This window comes from Dermacentor andersoni, chromosome 7 (genome assembly GCF_023375885.2).
Source record: "Dermacentor andersoni chromosome 7, qqDerAnde1_hic_scaffold, whole genome shotgun sequence".
In the NCBI taxonomy this organism is placed as follows: Eukaryota; Metazoa; Arthropoda; class Arachnida; order Ixodida; family Ixodidae; genus Dermacentor; species Dermacentor andersoni.
In genome coordinates, this window is record NC_092820.1 from 80,531,654 (window position 1) to 80,557,214 (window position 25,561).

Below are 25,561 nucleotides of genomic sequence, written 5' to 3' on the forward strand. Positions count from 1 at the left end.
TCATATGATTATCGTTATGCTGTCGTCTTCATCACTGCGTCGTCGTCGTACAGTAGTCGTCCCGTCGTCATGCTCATGGGCGGCTTTGGCAAGCGAGTGCAACAGCGAAGTAGGCCGGTACCAGAGACTGTGTACGCCACATATAGCCGATAAAAGTTTGAGAATGACCACTAGAGATTTGAAATAAACGTGACTTCAGCAATACGATGTCGCTACATTCCTTGCATGCTAATCACATTACCTTTCACGGTCATCGCGAGATGGGTTCTGCCGAATTCTTTTCTTTATTTCGTCTCTGCATCTGTTACCTTGCAATAATTTCATCCTTGCAGAGGGTAGCCAGCCTGTCTTCAGATTGGCTAACCTCCGTTCTATTTGTTACAAAAGTCGTCTGCAAATTTCGTAGGATTTTATCTGGCTTTTATTTTGCATTCAATTAAATTTTTGTCACGCATAACTTTTGCAAGCGTCCTACTCACACTCTTCCTTCTCTACGTCCGCGGATGACAGCTATTGCAGCACAATGAATTTTTCCGCATGATGGGATAGTCTAAATGTTGATGCGCCATGTTGCCGATAGAGCCTACAGTATACAACCATTTACCCCCGAGATCAGCCTCTAAACTCCTCCAAGGTTATTGCTGAAGATCTAAAGATTTCCCACTGAGCATCTACCAACCTTCAATAACATTTCTTTTAAGAAAAAGTCGTTGAATCTCAATCTGAGCTTGTGCGAGGAATTTAGACCCACGCTCGCTTCCTTATTCTACGTGTACCAGTCCGGTCGGCCCGCGCTCAGGGACCGTAGTGTACCGAGTTTCATTACTACGTGCACCTAAAGCCCGCTACCTCATTTTCGTTTATCTATGTGTCTAAATAGATGATTGTGACTGTTGATTGTGACTGGCGCCGGCTGCTCCTCTCAATTCACTGATGTTCTACGAAAATTGCTTAAGCAAAGAGAGAAGACTACAGTGACAGCAGTTGCAAAGTTTGCCACCAACGAATGACGTCATTTTTAGTTCAACACGAACATTTAAAATTTTGTGAACTACTTAGCAACATATGTTCCTCTGTTTCTATGTAGTGTGTGTATGTTAACTGTAGAACTGCTTTTACTCAGAAAAATTCGCAGTTTCACCCCAAAAGCGAAGCATCGATTGTGATAGCAAATTAGTAGACAGCCATAATATGTAAGCATAGTAGTTTTATCCGGCGTGTAAGGTTGGAACATTCGTTTACTGACTAAATTAACAGGCATGGTGGTGTCAATGCGCACAGGCCAACATGCACAGATAACACTCGATGACCGTGGGCACTTGCTGTCAAAACGCTGGCGTGAAGAAGCGCAGCAGCAGGAGCAAGCGAAGTTACCTTCGTGCTGCCTATCGCTTCAACGCAAACTGAGCTGTGAGAACACGCCACATGTAAAGCTACGAGCCGTCGGCCCACCTATCTATCCCCAAAGCAGATCGCTTTCAAGATAAAGCCCGCGCGACCGCGCCATATGCAGTTGCTGCCGAAGTACGATGTCGCAGTCCCCCCTCCCCCCAGTTCTTTGCGCGCGATGGAAGACGGTTCTCTTCCTCCACGCTTTCCTCCCTTGCGCGCGCAAAACTCAGCCGCGATCGTCGGATCACCCTCGCACGCTTTCACTCGCAGATAACAGCATACGGCACGCGGCGAAATTGTTATCGCCCTTGGACTTGATACGGAAGATCACGACGACGGCGATTGCGAAAATACGCCTGGAGTGTCCATATAAGGGCTATCACACACAAAAAAAAACTTACAGCCTCTACAGTTTCTTGAAGAATGATGAATATTTAAAAGTCATTACGTCTCATTATTGTAACCTTGACGAAATGGTTCTGCGGAAGACCGCAAGGTGGAGAGGAGTAATTGTATCCGTGGGAGTCACACATTTCCCCAACTTTTGCACATAATGCCGATTTCTGTAATCCCCTTTGTTACCGTGTTCCCGCGGCTCTTATGTTATTTATAGGTGATATATGATCCTGTCTGTGTATTACGATCCTCCCTGCACTGTTGTTTTTTTTTTTCCGGTCCCCGACGGCAGGTCGCTTAGATGAGCAAACAAGCGAACTGTTTTCCCAGTCTGGTATGACCGTCCACCATGCGGTGGTATGAGCATATATAGCAGCGTGTAGTTACAGCGTCGAGACCAAACACACACACGCACACGCGCGCGCGACCTATAGAGGGGATCATTGAGCCGCGACTCAATCCAAGTCAACGCTCCCTTCGAAAAGGGCAGCTGGGGTTTCGCTGGGCGTGAGCGTATATATAGTGTTTCCTGCGGTCCGCCCACGCTGTGCAAATGTCACCAGGCTGGGCGCCGCGATCGGCGTCGAAAACACAGGGCGCTTTCCGCACGGACAGATTGTATACCCGAATGCTACTGAGGCGAATTCGCGCGAACGGTAAACGGGTCGACTGAGTTATCGTTTGAATAGGTCGTGGAAGAAATAGAAGCAATTCTATTCAGTGCCCACAAGTCACTGGTGGTATGTGAGACTTTTTAAAGGAAGAGAAGGTGTCGAAGGAAAGGAGGCACTGCTGAATGTGCCGGCGCGTTGGATGAAGTGATTAAATTTGTATGCGTCGGATGGGCTTGGCTGAAGCAGGATGGGGGCAATTGTGAATAACACTACCATCGTCCTGCAGGGGGCCTAACATAGGCTGACGATGAAAAAAAAAATTGGGCCTGTGAGATAGCGAGGCCGCGTATCCGTCCGTATTCTTTACAGTGCCAAATTGGTTCGCTTGCAAATCCATTGGTTGGGAGTGTACCGCGCACGCACGGTGGCACTGCTGGCGTTTTGTATTCATTGTTTTGCTCTTCGTGAAACATTTTTAGTCAGCACCTGTTCCGCTTACTGCTCTTGTCGTGTTCTGTTCCTCAGGCGCTGATAGCTAAATTAAATCTAAGAAGAGCACTGTCATGACATTCCCGACTTACCGCGGTTCTATTTCTCGTTTTTTTTCCCGTTAAATAGACATTCCATGTCTTCTAAACCACATCATACGTACGTACAAGCGTAAGAGCAGCCTCGCATGTCGATACCAACAGCAGTATGAATTTACAACATCTTACAAATGTTACCAACCTTTCAGTCGCGGATGTCAGTCGGTGCTTCACCTGCAGGCTTCATTGGTTTTGTAGAAGGTCTCCTCCTGCGCCGCAAGCAAAGTTGATCTTAACCAACTCGTCGATCTGTGCACCTTGGCGCAGTCTCGTTTTATCAATTTTTTTCTTGTTTGATTTTCTTGCTTACAGATTCTGGCACACTCTCTCTCTTCTTGGATTGTAGCGCGAAGTGACATGGACAGAGACTAGAAGCAGACATGACGAGCGCTCGTCCTGTCTGCTTCTAGTCTCTGTCCGTGTCACTTCGCGTTACAATCCAAGATCATGCTACCGTTCAACTCGCCCAACTTTCTGTCCTTTCGCATTACACACTCTCTCTTTATGCACGTTCCTCAACCACTCGTAGGCCACTTCCTGTACTACGGGGTCCGGGAAGGTGCAGCAGCGACGGCGGCGCCGGGTAACGTGTCCTCCCCGTGGCTCCGGCAGGCGGCTCTCCAGCGCTGCACCCTCGTCTTCGACATGCACGCGTCCAACATGGCCGACGGGGCCGTCGCGGTGCTCCTCACCAACCCTAACCACACCTGGGAAGTGCGCAAGGTGCCCGGGAACTCGCTCGGACTGTGAGTTGTCGCCTCGTCACACCCACCTTACACTTTCAGCAGTCATTGTGTCTTAGCAAGAAGCATACACGACACCGTTTTTTACAGAAGTCATGGGCATTCTGTTGTGTTCTAATTGAATTTTTGTTGTCTTATTTGAGTTTCTGTTGAGATACAACTGAATATCACGTGTGACTCTTCGGGAACTCGCTCGGACTGTGAGTTGTCGCTCGTCACACCCGCCTTACACTTTCAGCAGTCATTCTGTGTTTTGGCCAGAAGTATATACGACACCATTTTTTACAGAAGTCATGGGCATTATTTGTGTTCTAATAAAATTTCCGTTGTCTTATTTGAGTTTCTGTTGAGATACAATTGAATATCATGCGTGGCTCTTGTAAAGCCCGAAAGCCCTTACGTGCATTGTAACGAATAATAATGAAGGCTACGAAGGAGAACATTCTGTTCTCTCCTTGTCGAATTTTGAATTCAGTTTCTGTTTAGAAGCCACTGAATATCATGCATGAATCTCGTAAAGCGCCAAAGCCTTTACGTGAATGAAAATGAATAATAATACAGCGTAGGAGGGAGAGCATTCTGTTGTGCACTCGCTGAACTTATAATTGAGTTTCTCTTGAGATGAAATTGAATATCATGCATGAACCTTGTAAAGCGCGAAAGCCGTTACGTCAATGAAAACGGATAACTATAAAGCTTAGGAGGGGGCGTTACGTCACAATTTTCACGCCTACTCATAAAGGATCACGGAAACCTCATGGAAAATGGGCGTTCACCACATCACAGGCCAGCGTTAGAGTATACGCGAGCTCGCCCAACTTTCAGAGCTACTCTGCAGCGATCTTTGTACATTTGACTGCACTTCAGGACTGCCGCAATTTGTCGGCATATAGTCCGCAGGCTATGCAAGCTCAACGTTGAAATTTGCCTTAGTGCGCACTATACACGAAATATGTTTTGAGGCATCGCAGGTTCGCTTCAACAAAAAACGACGCTTGTCTGACCCTGCAACCTTTTATTATGCTAAATCGCGAAGTGAAATAGATTGCATGCTGGCAAAACCTACTCAGTGAACCCTACTGCATACCGATTGCGGACAACTTAACGAAAGAAAGAACTTATTTCTAGCGTAAAATGGTCCCTACGCCCTATACAACGGGTGTGGGCAATATACGAATGGATTGTTGACAGTAGGCTCAAAGTGCCTCTGCAGGGCGATAATCTGGGTGCAGACCACCGAATGCCGACTGCAATCCGGAAAATGAGGCACTTGCTTTTAGGCTATTTCCCCGACTAATGTAGGGTCGCCTCCTCAAGGAATACGTCTGGTGTGAGATAATTGCGCTATTTCCCAAATGAAGTATTTAATAACTCTCCTTCAGTTTCCGCAAAGGCGTTAAGGTCGGCAGTTTTTGTACTTCGTAGGCTATGAAGAAGTCGCAAGAGGAGACGGAATTAGACGCATTGAACTGAGAGAGACCAGGATAGCGCATGGTTCACGGGCTTTGTTTGTGATCGCAGATGGCAAACGTTCCAAGCCCCACTTGGAAGGCAAGAACCGCCCTTCGTAGTGACCGTAGAAGTTCTGCCCGGGAAATCCGCACCTGGTCACCTAGCCCTAGATGGTATCCGGCTGGACAACTGCGTAGAACGTAAGTATGTCTTTGCATGCGCGTCGAGTCAGGATTCGAGCTGACCCAGCCCGACCAGACCGCTTTTACACGCTTGCCAAACGAGTTGGACGACCCTACGCACCCCTTGAAGGTGGGTTGAATGAACTAGCCTCAACGCTGGCTCAGCCCGACCCACTTATAGCGTTTACATGAGCCAAACAACTCGATTTCGGCGCGACGACAAGCCGACCCCACCCGACCTTGTCGGGCTCATCTAAACGCAGCTAGTGAGTGTCGTGAGGATATAAGATAGAGGGGTCATGAAGATGGCGCTGCCGCGACGGTCAGTGCCATCTTTCTGTTTTGCAGGCGAGAGTAGCACTTTTCGTGCGCCAGCAGCATCGCATGGTAGCTGTATACGAGACCTTCGCTCACCTGCTCTGTGTCCACCAACGCTATGCCGCCCAAAAGCGGTGTGCACAGTGCTTGGAAAAGTGTACAGTCCTCGAGTATCACAACATAAAGTTATAGGTCGATTCGCTCATAGAATCTTCGCGCAGAAGGCTAATCTGTGCTGCTGCACAGGTTACGACGCACGACCGCCCAAGTTACGAAAAATAAGATTTTAGCGCTAGGGGCCCCATGTCCCTGAAAATCCGGCGTCGGCGTTTCGACAGAAACTATGGTAGTCGTGCGATTTCAATCTGGTATACGCTCGGCCCATCGAAAAATCAATTCACTACTATATATATATATATATATATATATATCGTAAGAAGTCAACAAACAAAGGCATCCAGGACAAGACAGGGGAAATTACTTGTACTTACTAATTTACTAATTGAATTTAAAAAATGATAAATTAATGCAATTGAAAGTGGATGAAAAAAACAACTTGCCGCAGGTGGGGAACCCCCTTTCTTCTCGTTCGTTACATAACGAGGGTCTCGAATCCGGCAACATTGATGCTTTCAGGTAGCACGTGTGGGTTTATTGACCAGTTGCCTTAACCCAAAAAGATCACCTGCACATGACGCCAGCGGCAGAAAGGATGTTTCACATCCGCTGCCAAGGTTTGTGAGGAGTGGCGCTGGCTAGCACTCCCAGGGTTAGTTCCAGTAGTAAAACATCTGATATGTATTTTGGAAATCTATTAAATACTCCAGAAAGTGGATGGGAAAGCGGAGGCGTGGTAGCTCAATTAGTAGAGCATCGCACGCGTAACGCGAGGACGTGGGATAGTTGTCTTTTTCATCCACTTTCAACTCCATTAATTTATAATTTCTTTGATTCAATTAGTAAGTAGAAGTAATTTCCCCTGTGTTGTTCTCGGTGTCTTTGTTGGCTGCTTATTATGGCATCATGAATAACAGACGGGCTCTCGCTTAATCCCCTTTCTCTTGTTCACACACACACACACACACGCACACATATATATATATATATATATATATATATATATATATATATATATATATATATATATATAGAGAGAGAGAGAGAGAGAGAGAGAGAGAGAGAGAGACTATAGCTAGTTGGCTAGCTTTTCCAGGTTTAAAGGGGTGCAACGGTCGTTACCAGCCTACTTTCTCATACCTTCAGACTTGCAGAAACTCTATCACCCGTGTCTCGAACGCAAAAGGGCGCCACCCATCGGAAGTACGAGAGTTGTGAAGCACTTATAAAAGCACGTTTTCATTCGGAACCAAATGTGGTCTCGAAATTCCAGACTATGAACCGCGTGCTCGACATTGTCGTGACGGCACGACGCAGAGCAGAATTTGCTGTTGTTACGTGGCAGTGAGGCTACAGGGATGATGACGATGTTGCTCGTAAAAAAAAAATAAGTAAGTAAACGAGAACGCTGCACGGTTTTCCCCCAGACTAAGCTCGCGTGTGCCTGGCGCAGCGATCGCATCAAACGTAACGAGATAGGGTACCATTTTGTCATTACGCATCCGCCTCCTGCGCGCCGAAACCAGTATCGTGGTACATAATTATTCAGGGCAGTTATAACGCTTGTCAGCGTTTTAAAGCGAATTGTTTTCTATATATATATTTTCACATATGAAGTGTCTCCGCTGGGTCCCACCGTGCCTTGACCTCTCTGTGACATGATTCACTTCAGCCGTCTCAAACCGTACCTTTCTCGGACCGGTGAGCCACACCAATAAGGTGCTTTTTCCGACAAGGGTGATGTCACAGTCTGTAATGTGGGAAGAAGAGGACGCTGGTGGTGGCCTCGGACACGACGAAGTAGAGTTTAGTTTTTTTCGCATGCTCTACTCTTCTTGGCTCCGCCATTAAGAGCCATCTGTGTATAGCCGTACGCTTCTTCCTTCCCGTAACATCATATAGCTCTTTCACCAGTTCTCGTGGTCCGTGGCGGTCGACCATCCATCGCCGATACAAAGCGGCTCCGATTCAGAGAAACGTGCTCGTATGTAAACCGGTTCGCGGAATGCATTCGTCGCCGAGTGACAACAATTGCAGTGGGTCTTTGAGAGCCACACGCTCGAGAGCTTTGGGCGCGCGCCTCAAGCTTTGGGCGCTGTGGCGGAGCCGTTGGCGAAGGACAGCCATCCCCCACTCCCGCCGCCCTCTCCCCCCTGTGGTGATTGGGGGAGAGGAGCGTGGCAGCCGGCGCTCGCGCCGCACGAGACTGCGCACACATGACTAATGGGCTCTGTATATGTGCAGAATCACGTAAAAAAACAATGAACGCCACCTAGATACCCTTGCCATATACAACACGTGTGCGCCTTGGAGGGTGTCACGTCTTTAATGACGCCGATCTATTTCTAGAAGCTTTCGGCTGTTTGCGTACATTTACAATCGTCGACGGTGGTTTCTGCACAACTTGCTTTCTGTGCAAGGGTGAGAGGGATTTCAATGTTCACGTAGCGCGAAAAGAAATGACAGGTCGGCAGATCTCATGTCTGCAGTCCTTGAAAGGTGATGTGGAAAGACAGACGAACTGAACTAAACAACAAAGGAGTGCTAGTGGTGGCGTAAAGAACTACATCAGTGTGGAACGTGCGTACTTCATCGTTTTCGGTGGCGGCATTCTACAAGTCGAGTCACATCCGAGTCGCCCTACCTGCACTGGGATAAAGAAAGAAAATATTTCGTTTTTTTTGTTCTTTCAGAACCGAGGCGCGTCGGGACTTGTCTAGAAACGCAGTTTCGCTGCTCCAATTCCACCTGCATTGACCTCCAAGAAGTCTGTGACGTCCGCGTCAACTGTGCTGACGGGGAAGACGAGAAACAAGGATGCGGTGAGAAATTTATTATTTAATATGTGCTTCTGTGTTCTGTGACAGCGTATCGCCACTAATATTGCGACAGAAACCACGCCAGTACAATTGTACACCTCGGAGCAGTGCACTAACTTTATCCGACGGCTACTTCTTCAAAAAAAAAAAAGAAAGAAGAAAGACCGTATGTTGGGCTTTTATTTATTTATTTATTTATTTATAGATACTGCGATCTTTTACAAGGTCTTAGCAGGGTGGGAACATACAAGTGCGTTCATACAAACATACATTTCAAGCAATCATGCCGACTCTTGAATTCAACGTTGCAAAAGGAGCAAATAAACTATGTGTGGTTGAGTCATGAATGCAGGTGCGCTTGAAAACGGGATAAAGAAGTTAGTGTAACGACTTCATCGGGAAGTTTATTCCGATCAACTATTGTTCTTCTAAAATAAGAGTATTTGAAGCAGTTGTTATGCGGTGTTAACGGGGTTACTGCTAGGGAGTGTTTATGACGAGAAGCATAACCAGGTAAAGGTGTTAAGATGTGCAAGGTATCAATACGGTAGTGGCCATTGATTAGCTGAAAAAACGAATTTTAATCGGGAAACACGATTTTGTTCTGTAATCGAAGAGAAGACCCTACGTTTAAGGAGATCTGTTAAAGAAGTTATAGTGGCGACTTCAGCGAGGGATCTATACAACGGACGAAAAGAATACACGAGGGACAGAGCGTTGCGACTTCTGGCGTACTTATATCCGAAATGATTGGATTATTATCATTCAATTTCAAATTAAAGACGAACAATGATAGGATCAGAGACATGCTGACAAATGTCACCAGCACCTACACAACGCGCGCCCTACATCAGAAATGCGTAATGCTGTAACGGAGACGAATGAAGTAGACAACAAGAACAACAAAAACAGTGACGACGACATATATATAGCTGAGGATGTAAATAGACGACAGAAAATAAGTCTAGGAGGCAGTGAAATTCTATCGCGAACTTCTACCTGAACTTATTTGTAAGTGAGCAATGAGTGAAACAAAAAAGGAACCGCTTTCGCAGCTGTATTATTCAGCAGTCATGTCTTTTATGTGTGAGAAATTGAACTGGCGTGAAATTTTAATTTATCTTCCTCTGACTTGCTTTATTTCTGTTCTTTTAAAAGCGTGAATAAATAGTGTGCAATCTTATATTGAATGCTGCACTGAACGCCTGTGCACACAGCGTCCGAATGTTCGCATCGAAAATACACGGGCAGTAAGATTCAATGCTAGGATACCTCGTGTATGCCTTGGCGAACAATGTGATAGGGGGAAAAAAACGAGTTTGTTTTCGAACGAATATTGCTCGCGAACCGTGAATTCGAACTTGGCACGTGAATACGCCGTATCGAGTACCTTATTTAAGTAATTACGTTATATCGCGGGACAGTTCTTTAGCCGTGGCGCATAGGCGATGAGCCGCTATAGCCGCCTTAAATAAAGCTGTGGCGTCCCCCCCCCCCCCCCCCCCGTCACGGTACCCTGCGATAGATAGATAGAATAAACTTTATTGTCCAGTGGACCCCGCGAAACATATTCACTATAAAATGGTCGAAATTGGCTAGTGACGCGTCCTTCACATTGGGTTTGCTGCGCGCACGCTTGCCCGTTCCGTGCAGTTGGCCTAGGTAATATATAAAGGATTGGACACCACAGGAGCTGAATGACAAATTGCCACCGTAATCAAAGATTTAAATAAAGGTGCGCTTTTGTAAAGCGTCGCTCGAAATGTGGCAGGATGAAATAGGCGCCCGTGTTTTTCGCGCGTGGCCTATTTCACCCCTGGCGCCGCGCCCTGTTCGTGTGTGTCTGCCCTCGATACGCTCGAGAAGGGCGATCACTGGCGGTGTTCTTCGGTGCGGCGCGACATCCGTTCGCTTGTCGCACACTGCGATCTTGGGACGACGGCCAGACGCTCTGTGCGCTCGCTTGGCGCTTGTCAGCTGCTTTGCCGCATCGCCCGAGACGGCTTTGGAGCGTAGGCTTTCCAGTGGTCTCTACTCCTTTGTCAGCCGCTACGTATCGTCGGCTCCATCTCGCTTCGTCGGTGTTTCTCTTAATCTCCTTTAATTATTTATACACTCCTCATCCCCCATGCTAAGAATAAGCAGGCCAGGTATATATATATACATATATATATATATATATATATATATATATATATATATATATATATATATATATATATATATATATATATGTATATAAGGAAGGCACGGATGTTAACCAGTCAAGAGTGTGGTTAGCTACCCTACGCTGGGGGAAGGGAGAACGGGAAGGGAGAGAGAAGAGAGAGAAGGTATAGAGACATGCACGGACAGCACTTGAGTCAAAGCAGCTCGTGCAAACCAGACGTTCTCAGAAAGCACAAAAGGGCCTTCACTGCCTTCTGAGCTGATCGGTGGGGACGGTACTCTAGTACTGTGTGTTCACTCACAGGACGATCATCTAGTTTCTTCGATATGTTGGACAAAGATTGTCTTGGTGCTTGAAATTGAGGACAGTGGCGCAATGAGTGGTAAATGTTCTCCTCGCAACTGCAAACATCAGATGCAGGATTATCAGACGGCAATAAAGAAAGCATCAGGTCGACGTAATCGCTCTCATAATGGTAAAATTAATTTCTCCCCCGATGCTGGAAGATGAAGTCGCCACCAGTGGATCCAATGCGCAGCGCAACCGCCTCACGCACGCTCAAACAAGTACAAGCACGCACGAATGATGTACTAAAAATGATAAAATCGTGACGCCTGTATACAGAGAACCTTAAACGTATCCTTCTCCGCACAATCATGCTAATGGTGGAGAAGCCAACCTCAACGTGCATACACTGACAAAGTTATTACGGCAGCGGTTGTATGGACACTCCAGGCAAATTTTCGTCTTCTGTGTCGCGGTCGCGTTCGCCATCATGGTCTGTATATATTTATGTATACATACGCTATACGTTTATCTATGCTGTATACTCATGGCATATATTACACTGCTCAACCGCCTGAGTTGTTAAAACCAGTAATATGTTTTGACTGATATAGTCTATATGTATTTTGTTGGAATTGCAGCACCCAAACAAATGAAACATCTCATGTATAGCGCAAGTCCTTTATCTTAAGCCTTCTCAGAGTATGAAAGAAGTAAGAAACAATATTAGTTCTCACGATCAGAAAGTGATGTCTCACGAACATATGGCTAGCCGATTCGTCCGTCCGTCCGTCTGTCGGTCGCCTGTACGCCGAAAATTCCTCCGACGCAACCCCATGTGCATGCGCGAAAAGAAAAAAAAAAGAGAAGATAGAGCAAGAGGCACGCAATTAGCCACCACCACCTGGATAGCACAAGGCCTGCTTACTCCGAGCCATGACGTCACGCTACCTGGCACGAAATTGTCATTGGCAAGCCTGGCGTGATGACAGCGCTGATGTCAAAATCACTGTTGCCTACCTGGGAGCATCCCCATTAGATTCTATAGCAGTCGGACCAGGTAACATGATGTCATGGATCTGAGTGAAAAGGCCTTGTGTTATCTAGGTGGCATTGGATTAGCTGTGCCAGTAGTGACGTCGTTGCTCTCCGTCGCAGCCGAGCGCGCGCGCAGCAGTTTCTCTCCGGCTCCCAAATGGGTAGGCCATGCGTCGAACGTACACCTTAGGAGCAGGCAGCTTTCGATAAGCCACGCCGCGAGCACAACCGGGAGCGAGCTCGTCTACGTCGTGTCGATGCTGCAGCCCGGGCTCAAGAACAGGCTCGTGCAGCCGAGTGCAAGCAGCAGCTGCGTACCGGGGATCCAGCAGTCTACCAAACCGTCGTTTAATAAACCCTCGGGATTAAACCAGTGACAAACACCAGGGCCGCACGTTTCAGCTTCGCTGGTTAACCGTCTGTATGGAGTGCTTGCGTGGTGATTTTATCTTTATATACACTCACTCACCCGTATTCGTGACGAAGGGTCACAAGTACCGCATGCATGCTATCTCCCGCAGGAAGAAATAAAGACTGACGGAAAAATTCAAAGTAGCGCCAAGCAGTGGTCAGAGTTAAAAGCGAAACAAACCCATAACATTGACTGCATCTCTTTCATTGCGCCCTATGTCAGTCCCAGGTTCCACTACGTTCAAGTAAAACGCTAGTTCGATAATGTCGCGTTACTTTGTGCCTTTTGTGGTTCCAGTAGTAAGCATTATTTTAATATAATTAGCAAGCTACATCGAATCCGGCAGCTGCAGTATGTGAGAGCTAAATCTGTAGGTCAGCCAACCCATCTAGTTTTCATTCAACCTTTTCCATCTTATTAACCTTTTTTTTTTTCTTCCACGAAGACTTACACAAAGAGAACGAAAAGCAGACTGGTACGAACGACATGTACAGGGACAAGTGTTCGGCAATTGTGTGCGCCTTGGTGTAAGTCTCAGTGGCACAATTGTTGATTACGGTTTTACCAAATGGCCCAACATCGAGCTACATCCCTTCTCTCCATCTCTTCCTGTGAATTAACGTTCAATCACACGCGCCACTTGGACCGCAGAACAAGTTCCGAGGGGCGCCCGGTGCTCCTTCGAAGAACTGGACGGCGAGATGGACAGCAGCGACCCAACGATATGCGGCTGGAGGAACAAGCTTCGCTCCGGTAGTGGAGAGTGGCGCCGCGTAGCTGCCGCCAACGCAACGTCCAAGTACGCGCCCGCGCACGACCACACCACCGACAGCTCGAAAGGTAAGCAGCGAGCGGGCAGTCAGCAGCACACTACGACTGAAAGTTGTTCTTTGATCCCTCTTACACGTACGGAGGCTGCAGGGACTTTTTCTCGCTGCTTGCAATTTGCGACGAAGAAAATAGTGCGTCGCATTAAAAGCAAGAAGTAGCAATGCGTATTGTAGTACGCTGTGGCAATAGCTTCATAGGCTGGGACTGCAATATGTGAATAAAAAATCGCACAAAGGATATCGTAGATCTGGCCTTGTGTCTAATTTCAATGTAGGAAATGGCGAGGTAGGCCTGTGTTTGGCCAGCTATCCTTAGCACATTTCTCAGGAAAGTGTAGAGAAAGGAAATAAATAAAACGTCAGCAAACACTACAACAAGCAGACAAATAGTTTTACCCCGACGACCAGTACCATAACTACGTTCGGCACTGGGGAAAGTCACCCATCGCACAAGAAGAGAGGCGAGTGGAAGTCAGCACAACTCATTTGATGTATACTTATATGGAGAATCTACATTTGTACATAAACATGGCCGCGAGAAGCAGAGCACGCGAGAAGGACAGCTGCGTCGGACAACAAAGTCCAGACGAGTCGCTCGTTGTTTAGAGGCGACCAGCAGACCAGGCGAGTGTAATTCTGTAAGTGTCCACCTAGTGGACATGTCCAATTTATCGCCTGCTGAAGTGCTGATTGTCTGGACGGCACCTGTCTCCTTCCGACGCCTATCCCAGCCCAGCCAATACGAACTTCAGCAGCGTACTCAATGGACATGTCCACAAGGTCGACACTTAACCACCCTTCCCCCCTCCACATGTATCTACAACGTATACGGCCCACTAGTTCGGGACTGGAAGAACAGAAAGCTGGCAGTTGTGAAGCAAGCGAGTTCTGCGGAAATCCGCAAACTGGAGGATTATTCGTGAAATGACTTGGGCAAACGGCAAATTTTACTGCACGTGCCAGTGATGTTCTAGAAAACCGAGCGTACGCGTAACACTGTTGATGTAACACTGTATGTAACAGCCTTCAAGTCTTCTCGTGTGCAGGCTAAGAGAGATACGGAGATAAGAATTGACAATTTTCGTCTACGAAGCCTCGTTTTTGTGGTTGCACCTCAATCGTCGTCATGGCACCACCTTGGTCGCTGTTACCACTGTGCGGTTGTCGTCACCTTTACATTGCATGTCATGCCGTTAACTGCTTTGCAAACAAAATGGCCTAACGCTGCGAAAGGTGTGTAAGTCTGCCTTCATTCTCTCCTGGGTCTTCCCTCCATCTGGCGGATTTCCGTAGAGACGTCGTTTTCGCTTGCCAATTCGCTGGGCTGTTGCATTCGGGAACAATCGGATGTCCCTGTCCTTTGTGCCTCTTTCAGGACACTACATCTGTGCCGCGGGGAAGGCGTTTGGCCACGCTGCCGTGCTGGAGAGTCCGGAATTCCCGAAGCTGCCCTACTACCACATGAACCACACTTCGGTGTACTTCAATTCCTGCCACGTGAGTGTCCGGAGATTACGAAGCGCAGTTTGCTTAAAGACGCGTGACACGTGACAGCTTCTATGAACGTTTTTATTTAGGCAGTAAATTGCAACTCAGCATCAATTTGGACGCCCTTGGTAAAGTGTTCCTTCAGTGTTGCCATTCAATTGGCGCAAAAGAAACGGTTCTCTAGTCCTGGAGTACGCGGATTCGGCTAGAGAGGACCACTGGATATGAAGTGTATGTGTGCGTGCGTGTGTGCGTGTGTGTGTGTGTGTGTGTGTGTGTGTGTGTGTGTGTGTGTGTGTGTGTGTGTGTGTGTGTGTGTGTGTGTGTGTGTGTGTGTGTGGGTGTCAGAGGCAGAATGCCTCTGACCCCGTCGTCGCGATCTTGATGTTCACGCGCAGGTTCGGCTGCACCACTACGCCGACCGCACTCTGCGTCCATACGGCCTGACGTTGTACGCCGTCGAGCGGGACCCACGGCACGCGAGCGGCCTGCGCCACGAGCTGTGGTCAGCCTCGATCAAGGACGACGCCGCGGGCACCTGGACTCGGGTGGTGCGCGCGCTGCCCGCCCTGCGGCACCCGTTCACGATGCAGCTAGTCGCCCAGTCGGCTGTGCGCCGCTGGGGCTGCATCGCCGTCGACGACCTGACATTGGGACCCGAGTGCTTCGGCATCGGTGCGTTCGGCTCTTTGTGCTCCGCCAAGAGGGACATTCTTTAACCGCTGCTGGAAAGAGATAGATAGATAGATAGATAGATAGATAGATAGATAGATAGATAGATAGATAGATAGATAGAAAGATAGATAGATAGATAGATAGATAGATAGATAGATAGATAGATAGATAGATAGATAGATAGATAGATAGATAGATAGATAGATAGATAGATAGATAGATAGATAGATAGATAGATAGATAGATAGATAGATAGATAGATAGGTAGGTAGGTAGATAGATAGATAGATAGATAGATAGATAGATAGATAGATAGATAGATAGATAGATAGATAGATAGATAGATAGATAGATAGATAGATAGATAGATAGATAGATAGATAGATAGATAGATAGATAGATAGATAGATAGATAGATAGATAGATAGATAGATAGATAGCGAGCAGAAGATAAAGAGAGGCATGCCACGAGAGGCATGTCAACCAGTTTTTGTCTAGTTTACTTCCTTACATGTGAAGTAAGTATGAGAAATAGAAAGAGAAAGGGAGAGACTACAAGAGTGTATAGGTCAACCACGTGCTATGCAAGGGTGTCTAAAGTCGGGTACTCAAAGCTGTTGCCTTCAGTGGCTTTGTACGGTATCGTGTGGCTTTCTGGGCTTATATATGAGCCACGTTCCAAGAACATTTGCTTCGGTAAAAGGCCGATGGATGCTGCAGCCGTTTGCCTGGCCATAAGCCTAGCTCGCTACGCCCGACGACGAGGTGGGGCTTGAAACGACCCACTCATACACTGTACATACGCCCAGGACACGGGAAACTAACAACCACAGGCACACACGGTAACGACAATGTCCATAGAGCCTCCGGCTCAAGCCATGCCTCCCGGAGGAACACTATAAAATATCGCCTTCTCTGCGCGCAGAGCTCTAGCAGCGCCGCTCCAAGGCTTCGCGTCGAGTTTTAAGGTTTGCTGTGATAGCTGTGGGACGAACAGCCTGCGTCTTTACGGGGATGCGGTATTTTCCGGTCGCAGTGTGCGGCAGTCGCGGCAGCCTGACTCCAAGAACTCAGTGCGTGGGCACCGGCGTGTACGGCTTCGTACCAGATGATTTTGCTGGGTCTTCAGTGAAGCGATTTTGGCCGGTGCGTTTCGCGTCGTCGACGAAGCACTGAACCCCACGAGAGACCCGATCGAGAGCTTCGGCGTCGCAGTGATGTCCGGCTGTTTGTGCTCAGTCTCTTCATAACACCTCGGAATAGCACTTCGGCCGCTCTGGGATGGTCCGTTTCCGGACTCGTTATGATGGGACGTTGGAGCCGGAGGCTTGTCCTCACCATTAAATAAGTAAGAAAAATAAAAGATAAAGAAAGCGCACATATGGCGCGAGCTCGAATAGCAACTTGGGCAGTATACGCTCCTGCTAAATAATTTCTTTGGTGCATGCAACATAACGAATCGCGTATTGAAAGTATAGCACTGTGAAATTGAAATCGCTGCCGCGTGCGTGCCCGCGAAACTTGAGCCGTCAGACAACACCTGCGAGGCTTCGCGTGCGCTTGCGATTCACTTCGCGAGCCGATTAGGGAAGCTCCATCGCGTGCGCGGAAAAACTCAGTGCGGCTAACGAATGCTGACAGCCGGAATTCTTGAGGTGAAGGGAGCGTCGTAATTTTCAAGAACACAACACTTTCTCACGCAATGGTTCCGGCTCGCAGCGTGTCTCCATCCTCCGAGTTTTGCGGCGAAGCGCAGCGTTTTCTGTGTGGGGTCACGAAGCCCCACAACTGTCAGGTTCAGAAAGGAGAAGCGGGTAAAGAAAAGATGCAAATAGGAAAAGGGAAGAGGGATAAAAGGAAAGACGTGAGGGAGAGAAAGATGACTGAATAAATGAATGAATGAATGAATGAATGAATGAATGAAAAAAAATTACCGACGATTACGTTACTTCCTAATGCGAAATTTGAGCGCAGCAAATAAGCTATTTCACCTTTTCGATAGATTGAGGCAAAGAAATCGAGCAACACATGTATGCGCTATCACAGAATTTTTTTTTTTATTTTTCACACGTATTCCTTTAACAAAGACTCCACTAACAGTTCTTGACAGTCATGAAGGAAGCTTTGTGGTCGGAGAAATAGACTGATATATGTTCGACTTGGTACACCAATGCTTGATTCTCAAAGACGAGATCTATACAAGTGCCTCGCGAGGTTGTCACAGCCGTGGGACGCGTTACGAGCGAGAGGAACGGGATGTTCTCCCGCATAAGTGTTAGGAAATTGCTGTTTGTCTTTATGTCAACATTAAAGTCCCATCGGTCGTCTCGCTCATGGCTCAGAAAGAACTGGCAGATAATTTCGCAGTGGCGAACGGCAGCGGCAATTTCGGCTCGGGCGGTGCACATATACAGATCCGCCGCCACCGATCTGGCTCTCTGATTGCCACCGCACAGGGCGAACGGCAGCGGCAATTTCGGCTCGGGCGGTGCACATATACAGATCCGCCGCCACCGATCTGGCTCTCTGATTGCCACCGCACAGGGGTTGCATTGGAGGAGGAGCGAAGAAAGGAATTAAGTTCGAGCCGGCGCTTTGACAACCGGAGACTCGCAGGAAGAGGGGGGAGGGGGGCGGCGTGTACACCCAGCGGCAAACGATGGGGGCAGAAGCGCGCGCAGCAAGCGGACAACACGATAAAGGGAGGAGGGAAGAGATAGCAGCGACTGACTGATGCCGCTGACGCCGATAGTGAGTCAACCCCAGCTGCGGAGTTGGTTTCAGGGACAACGCCGCCGATGCCGACACAAACAATAAGATACCCTCGCTTCCGCAGCGCTAAGAACCAGGTCTAGCCGTGGGAAGGTGGTCACGTATTCGTCGACGTGCCGGGGCCTACGTGAAATAACCGGCGCGCCGGCAACTGAAGAGCACCCTATCCGCCACACAAGAACAGGGGGGGGGGGACCCTTTCCTCCTCTTTCTGCATGGCGGCGACGGTGTTCTATGCAGTCACGTTATCTTGACTCTCTAGCGGCGTCAGCGGCATCCAGCGGTATCAGTCGGTCGCTGCTAGCGCTGGGGGGATGAAAGGGGGGCGGAGCTGGTTACGAGGCCGACGACAACGCCGACGACGACGCGAAACCCAGGAACGGACGCCAAAGAGCTGCGCTCTAAAAGAAAGCAGCGGCGCTACCACAGTTGCGCCGACATGTTTGCGGTCGAGCGTTCTAGCGAGCTGGTTTTCATCCAGAAGCCTCTGGCATCTTTTTCCGACCGCCTAATTATTCCCTCTCAGCAGCGACCGAGATTTTCTGCAAAATCTCACACTAAGCCTAACAAGTGCTGGGTTATACCTGCGAGGACTAACAACACGGTGACGTAGACGCGATGATCTCGAAGTCGCGACTAGCGGGAAATACGAAGAAACCGACCAATTATCATCGTAATTTCTCAGCGTCCGCACGGACGGGACGCTACACAAATTTAAGATACCACTTGCTGTACAAGTCGATTTGGCTCGAACCAGTGCGGAAATTGGTGATACGGGTGTCTCCTTTTTATTCCTTCGTGGTACTCTTGCTCGGCCACTCGTGGCGTCAGTGCCAATTTTATCCTCAAACCTGATCAGGAGAGCGGAAGATTTTTCGCATCTATCACGGCGCATCTAGTTAAATGGCAAAATACTTACATACTCATATATCAAGCAAGCACCAAACGAATTCTCTAATAAAACCAGTGAGAAAACATGTTGTAAATAAACTGGCGATGGACAACTCCCCACTTTCTGTTCCAAAGTGCAAGTGCCTATAACTGGCACTTTGATATAAAGCGTTTCCGTGGCACGGTCAGCCGCCAGCACCCCCTCCCCTCCCCCTCCCCCCCCCACCCTGCCCTTGCTAAAACCCTGAGCCATGCCTCCACCTGACGCGCCTCCAAAAGGCCTGCGGTAAACGCCACGGAGTCGCTTTGATTGGGGCCGCGTGTACCGACTGTATCATCACTGTATACCGTGGCCACTCCCATTGAATCGACAATGACGCCTGCGGTTCAGTGAGTCGCTGAACCTAGGAGCTGGTTCTCATGTGTCCGCCAAGTGAAGCAACAGTAACTTGCGAAAGTTTGGGCTGTTTTGACTTTTAACTGCACCCGTAACACTTGTATAGCGTAAATAAGAAAGAAGAGGACTGCTATGGTTTTCTTTGGCACCTTTTGGATAACTGTGCTACTGAGCACCGGCGATGTTTCGTTTCCTCGTGTGATGCTCTGTCACTTACCTTTCGCAGGTGTGCCGGAAAACGAAACCAGGGAATATCCGACAGACACCAGTAACGGTGAGTACTTTCAACGCCATCGTACCCACCAGCAAATATTACCAGAGACGAGTGATATTGAGCATTCTGGGCGCTGAGAGTTCCGCTTAGTCTGCAACGCCTTCGTGTAATATCGCGGTACTTTTACACGTGTGTTCGCAGTTCATCGTAATTTGTGACTTGAGGGATATTCTCTCTACATACTCTTTCGAATAATAAAAAAAAATACTGAGACAGATTCAGCACACTTCATTGAATAAACGTTTACAATGCACTTACAAGTGCCTCTCGCTGTCTTCCCACAGATGACGCCATCCTCGAAGCTCCGCCACCCGAGAAGATCTACGAGGGGAACATCACGAAGAGTGAGTGCTCGAATTCCATTACAACTGGTTATCTAAATGGTTGAAGCAGTCACTACTAGCGTTTCGTACAGCAAAAAATTACTAGAGGGAACTCCGACACTAAGATCCCTTAGCCATCATGAGATATTATGGGTATAGTACATGGATTTGTCCCATATGCGTCCTCGTGGCTTTGTACGTTCTTGTGGCCTCGTTAAAGCAAAGCTTTCCTCGCCTATCTTTCCACAATTGGGCGTGTCGTCATTGACGATGACGAGTACGATGTTCCACTTTTAGGGCGCGTAACTACTAAGGAGGATAGACAGAAAAACGGCCGGCAGGAGGTGTCATAAGGGATGTTCTTATTCGAGAATGAGAAAGGATTTTAAAAAAAGTAAAAACAGTAGTAGTTAAAAGAAAAGAAGGTGCTAGAATAGTGTGCGAATAAGCAGTCTTACTAAAAATTACGAAATAGGCTCTAAGGACGGAGATAATAAAGACCACGTTAACGCACGATTTGTAGAAACAATTTAAGCGAATAGTAAACAGAGAAGTAGAATAAATCTGCAGGAAATAAAAACTAGCACCGTAATCGTTTTGTTTCGGTGAGAAAATACAACACCGCGCGTTAGGCATCCCTGTGTCTAAGCCTAGTTCCGAGGCCGCAAATGATAGCTTCACCGGAATACTTAATCCCAATCCAATCTTACACGAATCGGAGCTTCTACGTGGCGGTGGACGCCGTCGTCGACTGTCTCCTGAAGCAAAAATGGACGCTACCTTAGCCGTCGTACTGGCCGTAGGGTACGTACGGTCACTTTCGCGAGGCATCGTATGACTCGTCACCGGACACGGTGGCATATATGGATACAGTTGACGGCGGTTGTGTCGCTGTGCCCAGCTCGCTGTCTTCTCGCACTGCCAGGGAATGCTTTCGACCGTCTACTTCGTCGAGTCCGGTACCTACTGATGCGAAACTTCGCGCGACTACGATTGCACCATTGAAAATGATCGCTCGCGAATACCAACCCCCGAACGAAGCTTACATTTGCTGGTAAGGACTTACATTTGTGGGTAAGGACCGTTACGGTATGCGTTTCGCCGCTCAAATCTGCTGGGAGTTTCTTGTCGCGATGCCCCATTTTTCGTCTTTGCCGGCTCGTCGAAGCTTCGCTTACGCCGATTTCCATAGTGCGATGTGCTTGTACATTCTTATAATTTTTTTTGTTCTGTGTACGCTCCTTGCTTCCAACTTACCAAACAATCATCGTTTTGTAAACCAGTGAAGCAACAAGTCTCCACGCGCGTGCACAGGGATTGCAAATTGTTGCACTTGTAGCGCAATGATTTGATAAACACGATCAGTTTTCAAAGTCACAAGGCAGTTTGAAGTTGGAAGGATGAAGTTCACGGCAAATAGACGTCTATACTAGTCATCGCTATCATGCTGTCGGAATAGCCAGGCTCGCACCTCCCGAGGCCTCTGGAATTTCGAAAAGTAGCGAACGGCTTTGATCTCGGCGCCGTGCTACGCAATTATATCACGATGATCATGGTATGATGACGATGATTTATTGGTATGCCCTATGAAACCGGGCGGTGACAAAGAGCTACCTAGCCTCCTTTAGTTACTGAGCTTTGCTACACATGCTTTTAATTCTAGCATTTTTGTATACCTCTCCTTGTTGTTTCTTCTCTTCCAGAAAACATCTTTGCCTGCCTTGTACCACTACCTATGCCTGTAATGGATCCGGTCCTATCCATCTCTGTTCCGTTTTTTTTTTCACCAATGCTCTAAACATGTCTTGCTTATCTCGACTGCTGACCGGTTGATCCTTAATTCCGTGCACTTTAAATCTAAGCGCTTCTGGAAGGTGTATACGTTACCTACAGGTCTCACTGAGTGAATCCCTTCGCATTCCGTTACGATTTGCCGAGTGGTCTTCAGATTTTTGCTCCTGCATGTACATGCGTCTTCTTGTTTCGAACATTTGCTGCAGAATATTTTTGTCCTCAGGCAACCAGCTCGAGCCTCAAATAGCAAGGTACTTCCCTTCGTGTTATCGTACAGATTTTTCACTTTTCAATTTCTTTCTTCTCATTCTCGTAAATCTCCATGGTCTCTTTTTTTTTCTCTTCTATTCTTTGCATCCAATTCACTGCCTCTATTTCTCTCACGTTGTTTTTTGATGACTCCTGGTCGCCTGTTCACACTTTCAGTTACCCTGTACTTGTTCCCCAACGTTCTCGATCTCTTCCTCCATTCTGTGTCCACTCTTCTCAGGCGCAGAAACTTGCGCACCTTAGCTGCCCATTGCTAACTTCGACGGAAACCTCAGCCCGCACCCTGGTGTGAACCAGGAGCAGCCAGCAGGCCGAGCGGGCCTCACCCCCACGCAATCCGCCTCTCTCATGGCGCGACGGCGCATGCGCCCTGCCCTAGAGGATTAGTCGCGAAACGTTTTGGAAGGGTCGCGCGCGTGGCCGCACGCCGAAAGGTCCCCCGAAAAAGAAAAGCGCTCGGACGCGCGTTGCTGCCGACACTCGTGCCGTGTACTGATTTGAAATGGTTGAAACTCTACTGGTAGCTCGAAGTCGGTGCTGTGCCGAAAACATGCGTAGCGTAAGGCTTCAATCGTCCGAGTTGTCCGGACTGCACGGAGAGCCAGGTAGTTGCCGCCTTTAGCGAAAAACCCGTGCGTTACACTTGGGCGACACTTAAGTACATCCCGTTGCTGAAGAAGTCTTCTTGGAGCGTCAGCCCTCGCTTGCTGGTGGTGGCGGCGCGTGCCTGACTGCACGTACTCGTAAGGCGCGGCAACACTGGGTCGATACGAGACCGACGCGACGCTCACTCCAACGATTGACCGACTACTGTGCGTCACTGAAACGATTTTATCATACCAGGTCGACAACGTTGCAACCGACGAGTGCGAGTTGTACTGCGACGGGCTTTCTTGTCGACGGCACCGGCAAAATCAGTGTGCCGACCATCGTTCGACCGAACCCCGCGTGATCAGCTGTCGAACAGACAACACGATAGCGACAGCGTCTTCGCTTGTCTATGTAATTAATCGTGCCCAAAATGAGTCAAACACGCCTACCAAGTTGAAATGTAAAAGCTTCAACCTTCTTAAGCCGTGCCCATGAAGTTTGAGCCAATGCCGATCTTGTTCAACGAAGGTTAACCTGGTGCCGTCGAGTTCGTGCACCCGCTACCAGCGGACCTGAACTGAAATGTAAGCAGTTAAATCGAACGAAACTGCTTTTCTAGTTCAGTTCTGGCCTTAGCGATTTGAAGTCAACACTTCACTTTGCACGGCGCGTACACAATAAGCGGTAAGCGGCAACACAGCACTGTGCCAGCATCTGTACGTCATCGTGCCTGTATGCATAAACAGCATAGCATAAACAACCGCCTTGCTCAATTATACCAACGCCGTGTGAGCGATGCCATCCGCGCGTTCTCGTGCGTACGAGACGGCCTACAAATAAGCATTTATGCGAGCACAGTTTTCTCTAATAATGCTCTATGGCACGCTAAAACTGTAAGAATGATGGAGTTAAAGAAAACCGAGAATCAGAAATAAATTACCAGCCCGTAATATGGTATCTGGAACATACTAGCCGTGTTTATGTAGTTCGGCCGCTCATATTGAGTCGTCTCAGGGTGTAACAACACGACATATATGCGCAGATATGCATGCTTTGCTACATTTTGACACTATTTTATATCAGCGATGCACCTTTCCCGCAATATTTGATATTAACAACGATCTGCAGCTGTAGATGTCGACGTAAACAAGTGCACCACTTTCATAAATCCGACGCAGAAGACTGCTCTCGAAGGCTTACTTCTTGAATATGCGAAATGTGTAAATAATGTGTAAAAAGAATACAAAAAGTGATGTCCAAGTGCAGAAATCAGTGACAAATTCCAAGGCAGCGGTGTCGCCTAACGGAACTCAGCGTGCCTTTATCGGCCGCACTGTTCGCAGAACAGCGCACTCAGGCCTGCACACCCAGTAGTCGGTGAGTGCTGCATGGCGGCTTCCAGGAACGCCATGCTGTCCCGAAGAAGCCATTAATAATGATTCGCGATCCACGAAACGCAAAATCGACGCGCACTCAACGTGGGCGCAGGTACACAAATCAACCGGGGAAAGCCCCGGGAGCCTTCCAAAACGTTTTCAGCGGCGTGCGGCAGAGGGCAGCACAGGAAAATGAAAGAGGCGGATTGTTCTCCGTTCGCAACTAATTAGCAAACATCCTTACGTAGATCCCACCATCGCAAAGGTAGCATCAATCGGTACGCGGTGTCCCGAACTTTCTGGGTTCTTCTCCGCTTGTCCACGCTAGAGGAAAGCGAAAGCTAGGAGCGAACGGCTTTCAAAGAGACGCCGAAGTAGCGGATTTTCCGCCTAATGTAACAATTCTGCTTAATATAACCGGTGCATCAGGCACGCGCAAACCACGAAGGCGCTGCCACAAGTTGTCGCTACTCTTAAAAGATCCAAGATTATTAAGCTCCCGTGGACACGAGCGCCCTCTAGTAACTAATTTTGCAATATTGCCCGTGGTCACAGCAAGTGATGGAAATATAGGTTGACGCATGGCGCCTTTATATCATGCCCCCGGAGAGCAAGCCGCTTAACAAGCCTTACGAGGTAATCTTTGGCGCAAGATAAGTGACTACCTTTAGCAACCATAATGAGATTACAGGCGCGGGAAAAGGGACGAAATTGGTATCGAAATAGGCGCACACACACACGGAGGTAATAAGTCGCACAGCTTTCGAAGGGCTGTGCAACGTTAACGAGATTCAGAAGAGTAGGTGGCGCCATCTAACGGTTGGGCATTCAGAGAGTCACTTTTGACTCGGCGATTCACGTGCGCGCTGCAGTTTCATCGCCGAGTTGGGTTGTTGTTTTCTTTTTTTGTTTTTTTTTCTGCGTCGCGGATTTTGCTGACGCTGGCGCCGCGTGCATTCATTAGTCTCTTCTGTGCTTTTTCGAGCACGTTGCTCGGCGCCTCCTCGCGATTGCGATTCCCACAAATCACGTTATCCCCCATTTGCATCCGCATAACCTCGTTAGCTGTACTTCTTTTTTTTTTGTTTTTTCATCCGTTTTTGCCTCTAAATGAGCGCACCTTCTTATTTTTTTCGGCCGCTTCTCCCCCCTCTCTCTCTCTCTCTCTCTCTTCTATGTTTGCCATTATTTGGTAATCTACGAATCGTGAGTGGGTTAATGACTCGCTAGGGCCTTTTTAGCACGCAGTTGCGGGATCCTGTCCGCACTGCCTTTCAAACACGTCCCCTACTTCGCAGTTGTCCTTTTTCTTTTTCTTCTTTATTTTTGTCGCGAATGAAACATTTCAGAAGTGC

General features: G+C 48.1%; 1 protein-coding gene across 2 annotated transcripts in view; it reads left to right on the forward strand.

Annotated features, from left to right (window-relative positions):
* Positions 1-25,561, forward strand: part of Alk (Anaplastic lymphoma kinase) — a 195,795-nt gene that overhangs the window by 56,935 nt on the left and 113,299 nt on the right. For both annotated transcript variants that reach the window (XM_050181497.3, XM_055072757.2), the window contains exons 2-9: positions 3,519-3,735; positions 5,254-5,384; positions 8,495-8,623; positions 13,177-13,365; positions 14,731-14,852; positions 15,242-15,518; positions 19,805-19,852; positions 20,137-20,196. In XM_050181497.3, the coding sequence (XP_050037454.1) occupies positions 3,519-3,735; positions 5,254-5,384; positions 8,495-8,623; positions 13,177-13,365; positions 14,731-14,852; positions 15,242-15,518; positions 19,805-19,852; positions 20,137-20,196 (1,173 nt within the window). The remainder of the gene's footprint in view (positions 1-3,518; positions 3,736-5,253; positions 5,385-8,494; positions 8,624-13,176; positions 13,366-14,730; positions 14,853-15,241; positions 15,519-19,804; positions 19,853-20,136; positions 20,197-25,561) is intronic.